At 48.9% G+C, this 16514-nt stretch overlaps 8 protein-coding genes across 8 annotated transcripts; 4 read left to right on the top strand and 4 right to left on the bottom strand.

Moving 5' to 3' along the window:
- Positions 1–345: 345 nt before the first annotated feature.
- On the top strand, positions 346–3016 carry N7484_004329 (putative C6 finger domain protein; the record flags this gene model as incomplete). Its single annotated transcript, XM_057114749.1, has 5 exons — positions 346–747; positions 826–938; positions 995–1438; positions 1497–2086; positions 2142–3016. The coding sequence occupies 5 exons, from the start codon at positions 346–348 to the stop codon at positions 3014–3016; spliced, it is 2424 nt and encodes an 807-aa protein (XP_056974889.1).
- Positions 3017–3896: 880 nt separating this feature from the next.
- Positions 3897–5498, bottom strand: N7484_004328 (uncharacterized protein; the record flags this gene model as incomplete). The annotated part of the gene is made up of 3 exons (XM_057114748.1): positions 3897–5018; positions 5088–5222; positions 5292–5498. 3 exons carry the CDS (start codon positions 5496–5498, stop codon positions 3897–3899), a joined length of 1464 nt encoding a protein of 487 aa, XP_056974888.1.
- Positions 5499–5890: 392 nt separating this feature from the next.
- On the top strand, positions 5891–6193 carry N7484_004327 (uncharacterized protein; the record flags this gene model as incomplete). The annotated part of the gene is made up of 1 exon (XM_057114747.1): positions 5891–6193. One exon carries the CDS (start codon positions 5891–5893, stop codon positions 6191–6193), a length of 303 nt encoding a protein of 100 aa, XP_056974887.1.
- A 327-nt stretch (positions 6194–6520) lies between these two features.
- N7484_004326 (putative chromatin remodeling complex subunit (Rsc9)) lies at positions 6521–8867 on the top strand (the record flags this gene model as incomplete). Its single annotated transcript, XM_057114746.1, has 3 exons — positions 6521–6557; positions 6612–6947; positions 7012–8867. 3 exons carry the CDS (start codon positions 6521–6523, stop codon positions 8865–8867), a joined length of 2229 nt encoding a protein of 742 aa, XP_056974886.1.
- Positions 8868–9061: 194 nt separating this feature from the next.
- On the bottom strand, positions 9062–9632 carry N7484_004325 (ACT domain-containing protein; the record flags this gene model as incomplete). Its single annotated transcript, XM_057114745.1, has 2 exons — positions 9062–9100; positions 9180–9632. 2 exons carry the CDS (start codon positions 9630–9632, stop codon positions 9062–9064), a joined length of 492 nt encoding a protein of 163 aa, XP_056974885.1.
- A 305-nt stretch (positions 9633–9937) lies between these two features.
- On the bottom strand, positions 9938–11699 carry N7484_004324 (carotenoid oxygenase family protein; the record flags this gene model as incomplete). The annotated part of the gene is made up of 2 exons (XM_057114744.1): positions 9938–11539; positions 11607–11699. 2 exons carry the CDS (start codon positions 11697–11699, stop codon positions 9938–9940), a joined length of 1695 nt encoding a protein of 564 aa, XP_056974884.1.
- Positions 11700–13282: 1583 nt separating this feature from the next.
- N7484_004323 (uncharacterized protein) lies at positions 13283–14464 on the bottom strand (the record flags this gene model as incomplete). Its single annotated transcript, XM_057114743.1, has 1 exon — positions 13283–14464. The coding sequence occupies one exon, from the start codon at positions 14462–14464 to the stop codon at positions 13283–13285; it is 1182 nt and encodes a 393-aa protein (XP_056974883.1).
- Positions 14465–14689: 225 nt separating this feature from the next.
- N7484_004322 (uncharacterized protein) lies at positions 14690–16384 on the top strand (the record flags this gene model as incomplete). Its single annotated transcript, XM_057114742.1, has 1 exon — positions 14690–16384. The coding sequence occupies one exon, from the start codon at positions 14690–14692 to the stop codon at positions 16382–16384; it is 1695 nt and encodes a 564-aa protein (XP_056974882.1).
- Between the last annotated feature and the right edge of the window lie 130 nt (positions 16385–16514).

Raw genomic sequence — 16514 nt, 5'->3', positions numbered from 1 at the left:
GAGAACGGGGCCGATGGGAAAAGGTGTTAATCCGTCGTCCACCTGGGCACGCAGAAACAAAAGGCCGTCCTCCGTGTGATCATCCGGAAGAACTATATAGAAGTCAAAAATAAAAACATTAATATCCAAATGTGAATTATCTTCCAGAGTCACTGCTAATCATGTTGGTGTTCCGCAATGCGGCGGCACTAGCCCCTGCTAAATTGCCCCCCCGCAAAATTTAGCCTGTAAAAAAAACTTCGCCTCTGGCACTCCGCGTCTTCCACCCTTCCACCACCCTCCCCGGAAGCCCGCTTTCCATCAACCCCATCTTTTACCGTGGATTTACGGGGATAGTCTCGCGCAATGAACCCTCGCGAGCAATCTGATATGGCTCCGGCCAATTCTTATCCCTCGCCGAATGGTGCGCAGATGGCCCAGGGGGCTATGCCGTACTACAGCAACCGCCAGCTGACTACCGACGAACTCCTCTCTGCTGAACTGTCGCGTGAAGCCTCAGGCCCCGGAATGGGCGATGGATCAAACAATGGTGTGCACCATGGCCAAGGCATGGTGTTGGGTTCTTCAAATGCAGGTGATCTGGGTCGTCCTTCATCGGAGGATCAACATCAGCATCAACATATGCTACAGTTCACCCCTGGCCAGCAAGTTGGGGTTGATCCAAACCATGACCTGAGCTATGGCGAACAGAGTGCGCGTAAACGATCGAAGATCTCACGAGCCTGCGACGAGTGCCGGCGCAAGAAGGTACGTCACGTCGACGCCTGAACGCCTAGGTAGAACGCGTCGAATATAGTGGCTGACATTTCAATTCTTCAAAATCAGGTGCGATGTGATGCGAGCTCGGAAACCGGTCTTGAGACATGTTCAAACTGTCGCCGATTAGGCGTCGTCTGTCAGTTTAGTCGCGTGCCGATGAAACGCGGCCCCAGCAAAGGGTAGGTCAAATATACGCGTCGCGGCGTATCAATTCGGGGCTAATGGCGGGTGATAGTTATATCAAGGAACTTGCTGAGCGACTTCACACCCTTGAAAACCAGATGCAGCCGGGGATCGTTCAGCCCGATGTGCCCTATCAGTCTATGAATGAGGTGTCTCTCCCAAGGACATACCAGGACTTCGCCTCACCGGTGGATTCAGGCTCTGCCAATCGCAAGAGAACCTACTCTGTATTCGAGGGTCTTCCCAGCTCATCGTTTGCACAGCCATCGTTCAATGCGCGCGGATCGCAGAGTGCTTTTGATGCAACGGATTCCACGGCGGACCCTTACAACACTGCGGTGGCCAGTGGTAGCGCACCGAAACCAGGCAACCTGTTCTGGAACCCGACTGGCCACGAGCAGGATCTGCCAAGCGGTCTTGAAATGTCGGACTTGCACAAACATGAAGGTGACGATGACATGTCCCCTGTCATTCTTGACGAGGGGGCTCTTGATGCGTATGTCTCCTATAGGAAATGCCTATTGCCTCCTAAATCTGGATCTAACATTATGCAGGTACTACCAAAAGGTGCACACTATTCTGCCAATTCTTCCCCACACCAGGGAGCGAACCTTGGAACTTCTTCACCAGTGCAATCGGGAGGCACAGGAAATATTTTGCTATGCGCTGTATACTGTTACTTGCACCGATATGTCTCGTGTCGCTGGTAACTTTGAGCGAGTCACCTCATTCGACAACGCCCAGGACCTTGTTCTGTACCATACCCGACAGCCATTGATCGTCCACTCCACCGCTGTCAACCTTATTTGGTTGCAAACCCTTCTTTTGATGATCGTCGATTGTGACCAGCGTGGCCCCGACAACTTCGTTCTCAAAGACGGTATTCCCAAGCACACCTTGGTTCAAGCTGCCAGCAAACTTGGCTATGACTTGGCGAAGAACCAAGGTCAGCTGAAGAACAAGCGACCATCTGATCCTGATGTTGACTCAGATGCCAACTTGACTCGTCGTAACTGGGTGTCACTGATTATCCTGACCCGCTGGTATGCTATTAGTGTGGCCGATGCGACTGTGATTGGAGGACAAGAGATCGGTGGCCGTGAAGATGAGAGAGTTGTTGGCCAGATCACGACTGGTATTGCTTGTAAGTTGAGATAAATTGCTTGACTTAATTTAACATCTCTGACCCAAAGATTTAGCATTTTCCACGTTCTTGTCTGAGATGGTTACTTTGGCCACAGTCGAACACAATATCTGTCAGACCAATACTGGGCTCGGCCGAATGGTTGGAGCCAATTTGGTTGCTTCCCTTGAGCGCCTATCAGAGATGGAAGATGTGTTCAAGGTTCACGAACTTCCCGAGAACACAACGACGCGCACCCTCTTCGAGAGTCTCCAGGCTCAGCTTTACTGGACTGTCCGCCTTCTCATTAAGCGCCATGTATTCGTCTACAGTCCTTATGAGATTATCTACTGCGCTCAGGAGGTGGTCAATGAACTCTACAAAGCCACTCTGCAAGCTCGACTCCCAACACCATTTGACTTACACAGCTTAGCTCTCGCATCTATGACCTTGCTTGAGGCTACAGTCCTCCCGGAACATGCAAATGACTGCTGGGCCTCACTGGACCGGGTGGAAGAAATTTTGGACCATCGTGACAGCCGCACGAACGAAATAGGCGAGTTTAGCAATATCCTGGGTACTCCAGGTTGGGACGCCAAGATCCGTGTCTTCCTTGAGTGGCGCAAGGCCAAATCCCAAGAAAGCCAGCTTCACGAGTCCGTTGGCAAGGTTGGCTCTGGAATTGCACCACCTGTTATGGGCCCGAATGAGCAGCGTTCTCTCCAGCACCTCGCTGACCTGGCTGTCGGTGCAGAGGATTCTGTTGGGCAATCCTCCGCTACACCTCCCCCTGGCCTCGGTGAGCAGGGTGACACATCCCCAAATCTTGCGCCACAGCTCGCTCAGTCGCATGGTGGTACTGGCCGCACCGTGGTTGATTTCACCATGCTTACGAAGGAGGGGTACTTGAACGTGTTCTCGGGATTGATTTACAACAAACGCTCTCGATAAGTGATTTTGATCACTCGCAGCTCATATTATCTGTTTTATAAGGGATCTGGAGTTGGGTTTGGTCTTATAGGAAAATACGTCCCCGCTCTGCTATGGTGTAGTCTAATTTGGCTTTTCAATTATTTCAACCTTTTTTCTTTTGATTTTCAACCTGATATTTTATTCTCATACAAGATAACTTAATTCAAATGACACCGATCTCCACCTACAAAATTTGGTAAATATATCCACTTGTACTTAGTAAGAGTTCAACTGAAAACCAGCAATTGCGTTTTAAACCCCGCAATGACAGATTAGTCTATCAAGTTATGCTAACATCGGCAATTAATGCCGACAACCATATCACCACGTGTCCAAGGAGACCCCACTGAAAGCCAGCAATTGAGCCTCAAAGCCCGCACATGGCAAAAACAATGTTTATTCAGCATTTGGCGCCGACAGCAAGGCCACCCACGTAATCAAGATGCTCTCTGTCATACAGTGTAGCCACTGCAACAGGCGGCTCCTCCAGATCGATGTAGTGACGGGGATGCTTTAAGTTCAACAGTGTACCAACGTAACAACCTCAGTTTGAATCATATGGAGTCAGGCAAGGTGAAAAAGAAAACACGATGAGGTTCACCTTTGTCAAGACCAGCTGATGGAGCTTAGCACTAGGCTTCATGAATTGGAATTTGATAAGGTTGTGTGCTTTATACCGATTAGGGTTATTATGATATGATGCGTTGAGGCTTTAATTATTCCAGCAAATAATAAGATAAATCGCGACAAAAGAGATAAATCAACAACGTCAAAGACAAGGGTAAAAATGGTATCAGCCCAAAGAATACTGCGCTAACCTCATCGATGATTGCGTTGATTGTGATAAGCCACACCTTTTCTATTTCCTAACCCCAAAAGCGAACCGTCTCCATGTCACCTCAACGTCCTGGCATAGAGTCATGAACCCATCGTCCTCGATCAGCTCGCACATCCAACTCTCCAGAAACGCAATTCTCTCAGGCGTTGGCGCACCAAAATAAGTAGACAACTGATTCTCCGAGATCATCATCGGTTGTGTCGGTTTGCCATGCACAATATTGTTGCCATTGTCCACTCCTCCAACGGCGATATCAACAGATACGACACTCCCATTCCCAGGTCTGCTTCTTACTTGCTCACACACAGGGTCCAGATTGAGGTAGGCGTCGGATTGAGATGCCTGGGGCTGTGAAGGAAGACTTTTTATCTGGATGGTCTCAAGGAGGGGCTGTGTTGGGACTAGAGGCTGAGATTGAGACTGCGAGTCAGAGACTTGAGAATTAGGAGGCATCGACATGGATTTATGACCCATGAATGGGAATAGTTGCTCGTCCTTGGAGGCTTTACTTTGTGGCTGGCTTGTGGCTGCGATTTGTGAGATCGTGAACGTTGCAGCGTCTCCCTTTTGGGACCTTTTTTGACTTGGTTTAAGGAAAGGAAGGTCCCTTCTTGGAGGTAGCATTTGGTCAAGTTGGTCACCATGAAAGGCTGGTGCAGTTGCAGAGCGGCTCTCGGGGTTCTCAGGGTATTTCTGTCTTGAGTGCAACGAAGGATCATGGTGGTTTGGTGGAAGAGTTGTTGTGAGCTCGAATGGATTCTGGAATATAGGCGCACTTTGTCTGACTAGATTGTAGATAGTGCTCGAAGACGAGGATGGAGGATTAGGCGCTACAGCATAACCGGCGTTAGATTCCGAATTTGAAGCAGTTGGGAGGAACACACTTGAAATTCCACTGGGTGTATATCCTGGCACATGAAAAGACGGAATTGTGGTATCATTGTCCGAGGCCACTGCAGTACTTGCCTCCTTCAATGCAGATTGAGGTACTTGTAAAGAGGTCCAGGATGCGGATGAAGGCGATCGTCGTGGTTGCAGCATTGATGTACTTCCTTCTGTCAGCGGGCAGTTGATGTTGCTTAGAAGAGCAAGGGCTGTGAAGTAATCCGTGTTCCGCGAGAATTTGATCTGAAATCGCCGAATCTACCTTGTGTTAGCATCGAACCAGTAGACTATGTGACGTCAATGGAGAAGCATTGTATGTAGACATACATGCATACTGCTTTGAGGGTACTTCACTGCCAGACAGGGCGACTTGACCACAACAGCAAATAAGGGTTTTGCATTTTGGTCATTCTTATTCTGAGCTGTGGACATGCGAACAAAGTGCGCTAAGTCAATTTGCTCCTGAGTGGTATCAAAACTCAATGTCAGTTATTTGAGGCTTGATGAGGGATGATTGGTTGAGGCTCATACCAGAATGCCATCATTTCGAGCCACTCTAAGGACGAGTCTTGGTGGGATAGAGTGTCCCCCAGGAACTTGCTCCAGAATGCATACAAGATCTCCATCTCCATTAACATGTGTCCACGATAGAGGAACACAATGATTGATGGTTGTGGTTGCGTGAGAGAACTTGGTGAGTGGAAGACGTGTCACCTGGGAAGCGATTTGGCCTGGCATCGAATGATACCTTTGGAAGCAGATAAGGTCCCTCGTAAAAGCCTATTAGGGTCATGTAGCTGGGTGAGGAGGGGGAAATTGTGATAAAAAGAAAGGATGGTTGCAATGATGAAAAGGTCCATATCACTCACTTGATGAATGTCCACCACGGTCTCCAGATTCGACAATTACAAAATCTCGAGGATTTGCATATATCTATTTGATTTAGCTCAATATTTCTTTCCATATTCAAGGATTGACAATTGCAACTCTAGACGGGCCAATTTTCATCCAAAAGCAATTGGTCCTCAGTTCTGTGTTCATACTAAATGTTGACACCTGAGGCATACAAAGCCTCCCAGAGCAGACTAGCTCATTTTGATGATTGGCTTATGTAATTTCTCGGAATAACAATGCTCCGAAAACGCGCTCCACCAGAGGGCGCGGACTTTTGGCTGATCAACCCGGCTGATCGCAAGTCCAGCTGTTCTTCGTTGCCCTCCAACATTCAAGGCATTGTTCCTAATCCACTCATTGATACTGATCGCTCAATACCCTGGAACCTGCGCCGATTTCCCGCGCATCTGGAATTGCTCTGGTTCTTGCCAGACGTGTTCGTCCTGACATTCTCGTTGCGCATCCTTCCTTACCATCGAAAACGCGCCTGTGACTACGCCTCGTCCCAAGCCACCACCTGTGTGATAGTCGACGGATGATCTTCGTTGAGAAAGGAGAAATTCTTTGTCAACTTTTCCCTTCGACGGTGGATTCCGCGAAAACTACCAAGACGCCTACCTGTGATCTGCGTTTATAAATACTCCACTCGCGCTGGTTTGCAGCTTCTAAGGGCTGCATATTACTTGAGTCACCAATTTTGAGGACCTGGCATCGAAAGAACAGAGGAAACTCACCACAACAGTTGGTTGCAAAGCACCATACCCGGACCTGATTTGCAAGGGAGGGATCACAGCATCGCAGACACCAAGCCCTGCGCCTGCTCAAAGAGCTATTAATTGATCTAGCCACTAGCCTAGGCCGCCAAAATGTCGGCATCTACACCTCAAAGGACGTCCTTGCGACGTAAGTACCCCTCCATTCCCCCGCTCCCACCGAGCCATTTTAACATTGACCCAGAGGGCCTGCGCCAGGCACCTAAAATCAACCAACCCTTTATCCCAGATACGACCCCAGCGCGTCAAAAACACCACAGCCAGGGCTTTACATCCCCACAGCCCCAAATGACGCCTCATGTCAACTTAAACCCCGCAGCCAACCCAAATAGCGCCCAATTCGCCGTTGATAGCTGGGAAGGCAAAAACCAGACACAACTCCCGATGTCAACTCGGGAGGTCCTCACACCGGGAAATCGTCCTGCACTTTTCGCCAGTCTTGCTGACCGAACAAAGGTGGCAAGACAACCGGATTTCTATGACCCATACTTTGCATTGAGATTCCTTGAAGTCCCACGAAGTAAGTTTTTTCTTCTTCGCCAAGAGCGAGGGGAAACGAGTTGGAAGCTAATGAGTAACAATAGCGGATCACATCTACAAGCGCGCTCACTATGGCCTCCAGTCCAATCTCCCGGATGAGGTTGACTTCGCTTTATACCATTTAGTTCAGATTTCGAACCAAAGGTGTGATAAGTTCAAGTTTGAGGGATTCCCATTGCTTGCCGAAACTCTCATGCAAAAGGCTTTGGACGTTACCTATTTGTGCACTGGAGTTCGGTGGGAGTTGGAATATGATCCTCGTTTTCCATCGGAGCGGGTAAATGTTCTGAACTCTCTGCACGGAACACGAGATATCCTTGAAAAAATCCGAAATATCCCTGTAAATCTTCCAAGCGACACCTTGGAAACCACCGAGTTCACCCACCTCCTTCGGAACATTGGAGAAGCAACCTTGGTGTTGAGAAACATGGTCTTGTTGAGAGAAAATGCCTTCTACGTTTCTCGCTATGCTAGTGGCCTTCTGAGAGACTTCCTGGTAATTCTACTCAACCTCCCAAACCAGTCTCGCTTGAATGAAATCAAGAACGATGCACTGGATATTGCCGAGGAGGTGACCAAATTCATGAGAACCGACCCTCAAGACCCTCTTTGGATATCTTTGGTCGAGTGTTTACATTCCTCGGATCGTGCCCATATTCTAAGGGGTCTTTGGGCGCTGACCCATTTCTCTACTGAGCTGGAAGATGCCGATAGCAATCGTGCCATGGAAAGCCTTCCCAAGCCAACCCTTCAACAGTTGTACTACCATACACTTTTGGATCTCGACAAGGGTATTCTGAGCGGTGCATTGGATTTCTGGTATCAGTACACCCTCAGCCACGACAATATCGAGACTCTCATGGATGTTATCAATTTCCCCAGCGTATTTGTGCCCCGCATGATCGCACTGCTTACATACGAGGCGCGACCAACCAAGAAAGAGACGGTCTTGCAAGAAGAAAAAGTTGCACCACCACCATCTGAGATTCCGCGCGTACCACCTGAGCTTTTAGAGAAGTTGATGGAGTTGTCAGAGCCGGAGCGGAGCTCACAGTGGCTTCGCTGTTGCTTTGTTGAAGATGCGGAGTGCGAAATCACCCAGATTGCTCTGTGGCAAGCTTACCAGAGTAGATTCGCAGACTCTCGGGTGCCAGGCGGAGGTGTCCTTCCCGCCGCAGAATTCATTAAAAATGTCAGCAATACTTTCACAAATGCCCAGGCACAAGTGATTAACGGTCCAGGGGGCACAACCAAATTCATCATCAAGGGCATTCGGCCTTTGGAAACTGCTTACACCGTCGAAGGATTCCCTTACGTGTACTGCAAATGGGCCGATAACTCCAAGCCATCCAAAATGTGCCAGCGCGCATTCAGCTCTCCTACAGACCTCCGTAGCCACGTCTTCGGAGACCACATGAATCTCGAAGCTGAAGAGAAGCCCGGCCAATTCAAATTGGAGGCAGCGGAGACTCCGATTCACACCTGCCTGTGGGAAAAATGCACCCGGTTCCGGGCATCGGGGCCCAGCCCCAACACTGCCCTGGTGGCTGGCCATGTTTCATCTCACCTGCCAGAGGACCGGCCTGCTGATGCGCCACCCCCGAGTACAAAGCGTCTTGTTCTCCAGGAGCGAATTGTCCGCAAATGGTACTACATGGACACCCCGATCAACGAGAAGGGTGAACCTATCGGCGTAGCATACAAGGCTGCGCTGGTTCTGCGCAATATTGCCAAGGGCCTCCCGAACCGGGTCGCCACGAGATATGGTGGCGTGTCTTGGAAGAAGGCATGCTTCGTCAGCCAGCGCCCGAAAATTGTGGAAGTGTGGGATCGCAACCGTGCTTTGCGTAAGGAGTTGACCGAGTTGATCATGGTCATGGAAAAGGAGGATGATTACTGATCCCTACGATTCAACTTCTAGCCCTTTCGGGTTGCTACTTATGTACCTGTGAGCATCGATTTCTTTGTACCAGTAATACCCTGTCCGTCTTGCACCCTATTAATGGACGAAGAATAATGTTGCAACTTTTTATCTCATATCGGGCTCGGTGTTTTGTCCCTTTGTTTCATGTCTTCCACGACGGTGTATGTATATCATGGGGGTGGAGTAAGGAGATAACTGGCTGTTGCGGCCTGACAATTTCAGTTTTATTTTCATCCAAAACCCGTATAATAATCCATTTATCAACAGTTGAGCATGGACATGAGATACCAACCAACAGTGGCTACATCCAAACATCAAACCGGGCACTTGCGCTTCACATCCTCCGCCAGATCCCCCAAGACCTTCATTGCATCCTCCGCCCGCCCAGCAGGAACATATATGATCATGGAAAAACCCGCTCACAACATTGGTGCTGATTTTATGATCCTTGAGTCGATCAGTAACGGCCGCAATCAGTCCGACCGCCTCAAGGCTGGAATGGATCCCCAGCGAGATCTTGCGGCACGGGAAGACAATCTCCTTGAAGCCGTGGGACGCGGCTAGAGCTTCCGTGGTAACAATCGTTGTGCCTTCAGTTTCTTGGGCTATCAATTGTGGATCCAGAGTATCAAGTGGGAGTGATGCGAGGGGTTGTGTTGTGGTGACGAAGACGTAGGTTTGTGGGTCCAGGACTGGTTGCATTGTTGAGAGGAGAATTGAGAGGTTTACTTCGCCAGACATTTTGGGCAGTTAAAATTGCCTTTGAGTGTATTTTGGGTTGGGCTTATTTGGAAGGAATTGAAGAACTGCGAAGAATGAAAATGTACATGGGATTCGAATGGAGTTTAAGAGTAGTCTCGGATAAGAATTGGAGTGGATGTCACCGGCAGGGCGTGGATGGTCTACATAGAAGCTTATATGCCCGAGTCAAAGTATACATATCATTCTCTTTTTCAACAATATTGAGCTAACACTAAATATCACTACAGGCGCTTGGAATGATCAAAAGCTAGGATGTCAAAGAGAGAAACCCTCCCCCCCCCCCTTCAATAATCTCCAGTAGGCATGCCAACGGTCGAAACATGCTGTCCATGGAATCCGAATCCAACGACGCCTTTCACATTAGCCCGTCCAAGTTCAGTCAAGTCACGAGCATCAAGACAGAGCAGGTAGCTATGATCCCGGAAGCCATCCAGAACCACACTGAGAAGGACACCATCATCTTCATTCACACCATCTGGGTTGGCGACAAAGATCGGCTCACCGGGTGAGTGGCCATGGTGCGCCCACAGGAGAGTCTCTTTAGTCTCACAGTCAAACTTGATAATTCCATCCGTCAAAGTCGACTCTCCTCGAAAAGACGTCGCATAAGTATACCGATGCTTCTTCGTGACGAACTTAGAGTTCATGGTAGGCAATTCGGGCGAGAAAGCTTTACCAGAGGACCACTCCAGCGTAGCCTGGAGAACCTCCGAATTAGGTTCCGCTGGCAAAGCAGGAAGGCGAAATCGAGAGAAAGTGGTGCGTGTTTCCTCTGTTCTGCTTGCAGCGAATTCCTTTGCAGTAGGGAGCGAGGATTTCATGTTCTTGTAAAGGACGAGATCCAAGAAGTCGGAGGTATCCATGCGCACGAGGTCAGCAAGTATATCGATCTTGGTTGGATCATCTTTGGATGGCTCTTGGAACGCGTTGATCGTGTGGAAGCAGAAGAACGCGGGACTTTCATATGTTGCAACCAGGCCTCTTCCGTGCTTGCGATCGACCACATACCATGTCGCTGGCAGGGTTGGGTCGGTAGGCATAATAGTATCCCTGAAGGATCCCTTTTCTAACTCGTCAATGTTGATATGCGAGTTCCAGACACAGAGAAGGATGAAGTCCTCGGTGATATTGAGAGAATGGATGTAGGCGGGCGTGCCTGGGAATGTAGCCAAGATGGAAGTCTTGCCTGTCCCTGCAGAGACGTGAAATACGCGATAGATGGATTCTGGACCCGCGGTGAGATTGAAATTGTATACATCGCCCGTGAAAGGATCGGAACGGGCATGTGAAGCAGACATAGGACCGGTTAGCTCAGGATGAAGGTCCTGTTGCGAGGCCAGGCCTATTGGTTCAAGTGTTTCCGGATCCAGTTTCTTGAATGCATTGTAATCTGTCTTCGCATACAGGGTTCGGATACCCTTCGAGTCAGACCAGCGCTCGGCTGACTCTTCCTCAGACTCTTCCTCAGATGGAATGTCGAGGCCTGGCATGTTGATAGAAAGTGTTACGCCAATATTCACCTCGGACGGGCTACGGGGTGGGACAAATTCGGTTTGCACGTTGTTGAAGACTTCTTTGCAGGGATCGCGTTTGTCGGCAAAGCCTATCATGTAGCCGTCCCTCCGCACTTTTGCAATCAAGCCGTCAGTGGAGAAGCGGGAATTGTACAAGACCCGGATGGAAGAATCATCCGAGACAATGATTTGGAATCGGTGGGTTTGGCTGAAGCCGTCAAACCAGTGTCTTAGTTTGAAGAGTTCCCCGGCTTCGGTCTCAACTTGGCTTTTGCCTGGGCCTGTGCGAAAAAGTGTTCCTGCGGCATAGGCAGGAATATTGCCAGTCACGAAGAGCTCGACTGGAGTGCGCTCTTCGTACTCGGGGTCAAACTGTGGGTTGTCAGCATCTTACATAGTCAGGTACTCGAGTACAAGGGAAGATGGAGCTGATACATACTCCTTTCTCATTTGGCCAGTTGTTCCAGTGCTCTTCAGTGGGCTTTGAGCCATTAGCAGTCGCTGGAGAAGATTCTGAGATGAAAGAAGGCATGGTGATTTTATAGTGACTTCCAAATCGGAAATGTAGAAGACATAGACCGTTGGTGAGATGGTATTGATGGCGAGTGATGCGAATTTATATGTGATACCAAGTAGCTGCGTCCAACTTATTGCCTAGGTAGCAACATTTGAATCATAGATCAGCCCGTTCCAAGATTCAGAGGTCCAAATGTTTGTAGGTCATCCTGTCACGAGTGGGGGAATCGCGACGGAAGCTGTGGAGATCCGCGAACACGAATCACATTTCTCTCTGTTGTCACCATCTCGCTTACACCACTGTATAAAGTCGGACACGGACCTGTCTATATACAACCGGACACGGACTGGACAGTTTATCCGTCGTCCATATCCTCGGAGAAATCATCACTTGCCGACGGACAACGGACCCACCACGTCCGTTTCGCGCGTTGTCAAAGCCGGGGGTTTCCTTGCTCGGCCCGCCGGGATTCACCCGCTTTCTGGGGTCATCACTTGGTTCTTGTCTGGGCTCACTGCAAATTCACCCGGCGAATCAAAACCCCTGAATTGCAAACAGATTGGACGCCCCCCTTTATCCCCTTGATGCTCGAAGCAGTCTAGCAGCGCATGGAAGACTCACCGCCACAACCTGAGGCTGGGACTAAGGAGTGGAGATGTGATCAGTGCCCTGCAATATTTGGGCGACTAGATCATTTGAAGAGACACACGGTGACTCGTATGTCAAGGCCACCTAATCATCAAATTGTTGCTAAAGTCGTGCTAGATAATACGAACAGAAGTCATGCATGCCCTTTTTGTGGTGCAGTTTTTGGTCGAGGGTAGGTATTCACCGGCATGCAATACTTCCGATATATGCAAAGAGTATAGACACTAACTGAGGCTGTCAGGGATGTTCTGCGGAGACATTGGAAATCATGTAAGACTCGGATAGAGACCGGCCAAGAAATTCCCGAGACTCAGCGAGGCGGCAAACACAAGCGGGCTTGTGATAGCTGTGCTAGTCTAAGAAAGGCCTGCAGTGGAGAAACGCCCTGTGCAGAGTGCCGACACCGTGCGCGACAGTGCACCTATCAACGGTTAAATGAAGATCAATGTATCAACCCATCTACAGATGTGAATGCAGAACAAGGGAGTTTACCACATAATCAAAATCGAGATACCATCGAGGCACCCGATACCCAATCATGGGCATTGGGGCTTCAAAATTACTACCCAAATACGGATACGGGGAAAAGGGTTTATGCCCACAGGAGGAAGTTTGGAATGTAAGTACCAGGCTCTCGGGGTGGTTATGAATCAATGAGGATATAGTGGTACTCTACAAGAAGCAGACCATTACAGGCAGGAAGCAGACGTGTTCCTTGATGGTGAATCTCAAATTGCATTTGTCCATCCAAAAGACCTTATGATAAGAGTCACAGGTCGCCAATTTTCTGCGACTTGAACCCTAAGCCAGTTCCAAGATTTTATATACAGGCCTTTGGTAGTTATATGTGGGATTCAAAAGATCTTAGCTAACTGGGCGACTGGTTCATCAAAAATCTTCATAGAGCATATGAGAACTTGCATGACGACTTAGTCTTGCGAATAAGCTCTTCAGTCGATTTGGGAGCTCTTCAAAACCTCCAAGTATCGATAGAATTCAACAAAAGACACCAACCATTGCTCTTTCTCTTTATCAAAAGGTCCATATCCCTTTAGTCCAGCATTGAGTCTGCAAGTCGAGGGATTTTCGAGCTTATGTAGCGTGATAGCTGGCGAATCCACCTCCTGGACCCAGCTGGCAGGCTCCGTAGACCAAGGCGTTTTCACTGTGCGGATCCCCTCGTCTCTTTCATTGGTGATGGCTTCTCTAGCCATTTCGGCATGACCCACCGGAAGCGATTGATAGAAAAAGGGCATATCGTCAACCACGACCCGAGCAGTTTCCATGATGGATGGAGAATGTCGAGATTCAGGATTGCACAGTTGATCACCAGCTACAATCCCAAACTCCTCCGTCCAGTTGAGAAGCTTCGCCAGCGCCTCATCGAATGGGATTATGGGAAAGAATTCATATCGAAAGAACTCCAGCTTGGCGAATGGGTGGACTTTATGTAGGCGGAATAATCGACCGATATCAGACCTCAATCGAGATACTACGTGCCCAGTATTTGCACGACGTTTCTGCTCTGGGTCTAAGGTTCGTTTCAAGATATCTGGATTCTCTTCCAAAAGTATCGCGGCACGACGAAGCTGAGAGGCGCATTGATCCACCAAATTTTCTTTTGCGAGCTGAAGAGCGTCCCAGTGCTCTCTAAATCGTTCAACGGACGAAAATACATCAATTGGTGGAATTGGCTTCACCGCATATTGATTCAGATCCAATTTTGGCCAGTTGTGAAGTGTCTTGTAGATATGTTCGTCCATATCGGGTGTCAGATCCTCGTGCAGGAAGCTGGTCCAATTCCGAGACCTATATCTACTTGAGGCGAGAGTAGTCATTGAATACACCCGATTCATCTGGTCGACGGGGTGGAAATGAAGGATTGGAATGCTTGCTTCGAGATCAAAATAACTTCTGAGTCGCTCTCGAGTTTTGGCTTGTGTTTCTGCATTGTCGCCGAGAAGAGATTTGCATTGTTCATGAGCCAAAAGTAAATCATTGACTCGAGGCTGATTTGCAACTAGTAGTTCCATGGCGGTCCAGACCCAGAGGTCATCGATGATTTTGAGTGCCAGCTCATCTGGTATATTTGCCAAATTCTGGATGATCGGGTCGAGACTGCGGCGGGGCATTATGCTGGCTTTGAACAAGTTTGAATAGAGAAATCAAAGAGAAAGCGCTACCTCATGGGTTTAAATAACAACTGGCATTTTGTTGGAGCTGATCGGCATCTCTGACTCACAATAATAGTCACTCATGGAACTTTCTACGGAGAGGACGAGGCTGCAGCCTTGGACTATGTATAAATGATTCACTCCCCTCGCCCAGAAACCCATTTCTCAAATCTCGACCGCAAAATGAAAGACCCTGAAGCTATTGCATTGCAATTAAAAAAAGACCTACAGCTATGTCAAGAGCAAAGACTCCCAAGTACTCTTGCCCTTCGCTTACCCAAGGCCCCGTCCCCGCTTCTTGACAAAGTGGCCTACTATCTCACCCCCGACAGCGAGATTACGGCTGCACTTCGATCTTTCAGATGCGAAAGCATCATTGAGGGGATTAAGTCATACCTCAAAAATCTGAACGCCGTCGCAGACGAACCCAGCGACGCTCTACTCAGCGGGGAGACCCATGCTCCTAAGACCAAAGAGCTAGAGACCACACTCAAAGTTCTGGAGTACCTCCAAAACAATGAATCATTGTCGAGCATCACAACGTCTAGTTCCTTGACCGATATTATGACTGCACTCCGCTCTCAACTCTCAGTCGACAGCAAAATCCGCATGAAATACTACAAGACAGCCCAGAAAGGTCAAAAGTTCAAGAAAGACGCCCAGTCCCGCAAATGCTATATGTGTCGTCAGCTTTGCTCGATATTTGACGTCCACGACTTATACCCCTCCCTATGTGGTCCCTGTGGCTCTTTCAATCTCAGCTCATCAGCGCTGTCGTTACCCGGAAAGCTTGACCTCGGAGGTAAAACCGCTCTTGTTACAGGTGGTCGAATAAACCTGGGATACCATACCGCTTTGAGGTTACTGCGCTGTGGCGCTAAAGTCATTGTTTCCTCTCGGTATCCGAGGGATGCTGCGATGCGATATTTACGAGAACCGGACTGTGAGCAATGGGAACATAAGCTCAAAGTTATTGGTGCGGATTTCCGGACTGCGAAAGACGCATTTCGGCTTGTTCATATTGTGAAAGCTCTTCTGCGTGACTGGAATGAAACGGACAGCAATGGTGCTGATGACGACTCTCTCGATATCCTGATCAATAATGCCGCGCAGACGTTGACGGATCCGGTCAAGGCCGAGATGAAAGCAATTTCCCGAGAAGAGGATTTGGTCCATGAGTCACAGACCAATAGACTTCTGATGGATGGAGGTGGGGATTCCTATACACCGCGAATCCGAGGCGGGAGCCAGGCGGCTTGGATCCCCAGTATTGAAAGTGAGAAGCGGGCACTGATCGATGATGGGGCTGGAGATGGCGACCAGAAAAAAACCATTTATAAGGGTCTCCGCAATGGTGAACAGGATACAGGAAAGTCATCTTGGGTCCAATCTCTGGATGAGATCCCTTACGAGGATCTGATCAGCGCACATTCCGTCAATGCTTTCGTCCCGTTGATTCTATGTCGCGAACTCCTTCCATGCATGGGTCAGCGTCGTCCTGGTAAAAGTGCACCGCTGGGATACATTGTGAATGTTTCCTCGCGGGAGGGTATTCTGGAGGATACAAGAAGATCCAGCAGCAAAGCTGGCCATCATGTTCATACGAATATGTCCAAGGCTGCTATTAATATGATTACGGAGACTGAAGCTGGGAGGGCATGGGAGATGCGTCGTGTGGCTATGAATTCTGTGGATCCTGGTTATATGAGCGCGGCACCCGAATGCCAGCACGAAGATGGTTGTCCGATTAGTTTTGAAGATGGGGCTGCTCGTGTGTTGTGGCCCGTTGTAGTGGGTGAACGTGAGGGTCGTGTAATTTCAGGGAGATTTCTGAAACATTTTGAGGAGGGTGCTGCTATCGTTAGACGAGGGAATTAAGGATTTCAAGTGTCCTCGGGAGGTGACATCCGATGCCTTGGATCGTTTTGAATAGATGTCTGGAAGTTACACTATCAAGTCATGTTTACTGGGATTAAAACACCAGAAGACTGCAGTATATATAGCGGAG

This window comes from Penicillium longicatenatum (genome assembly GCF_028827895.1).
Source record: "Penicillium longicatenatum strain IBT 33135 chromosome Unknown contig_2_segment0_segment0, whole genome shotgun sequence".
NCBI lineage: Eukaryota > Fungi > Ascomycota > Eurotiomycetes > Eurotiales > Aspergillaceae > Penicillium > Penicillium longicatenatum.
This window is presented reverse-complemented; position numbering and strand designations above follow the sequence as displayed.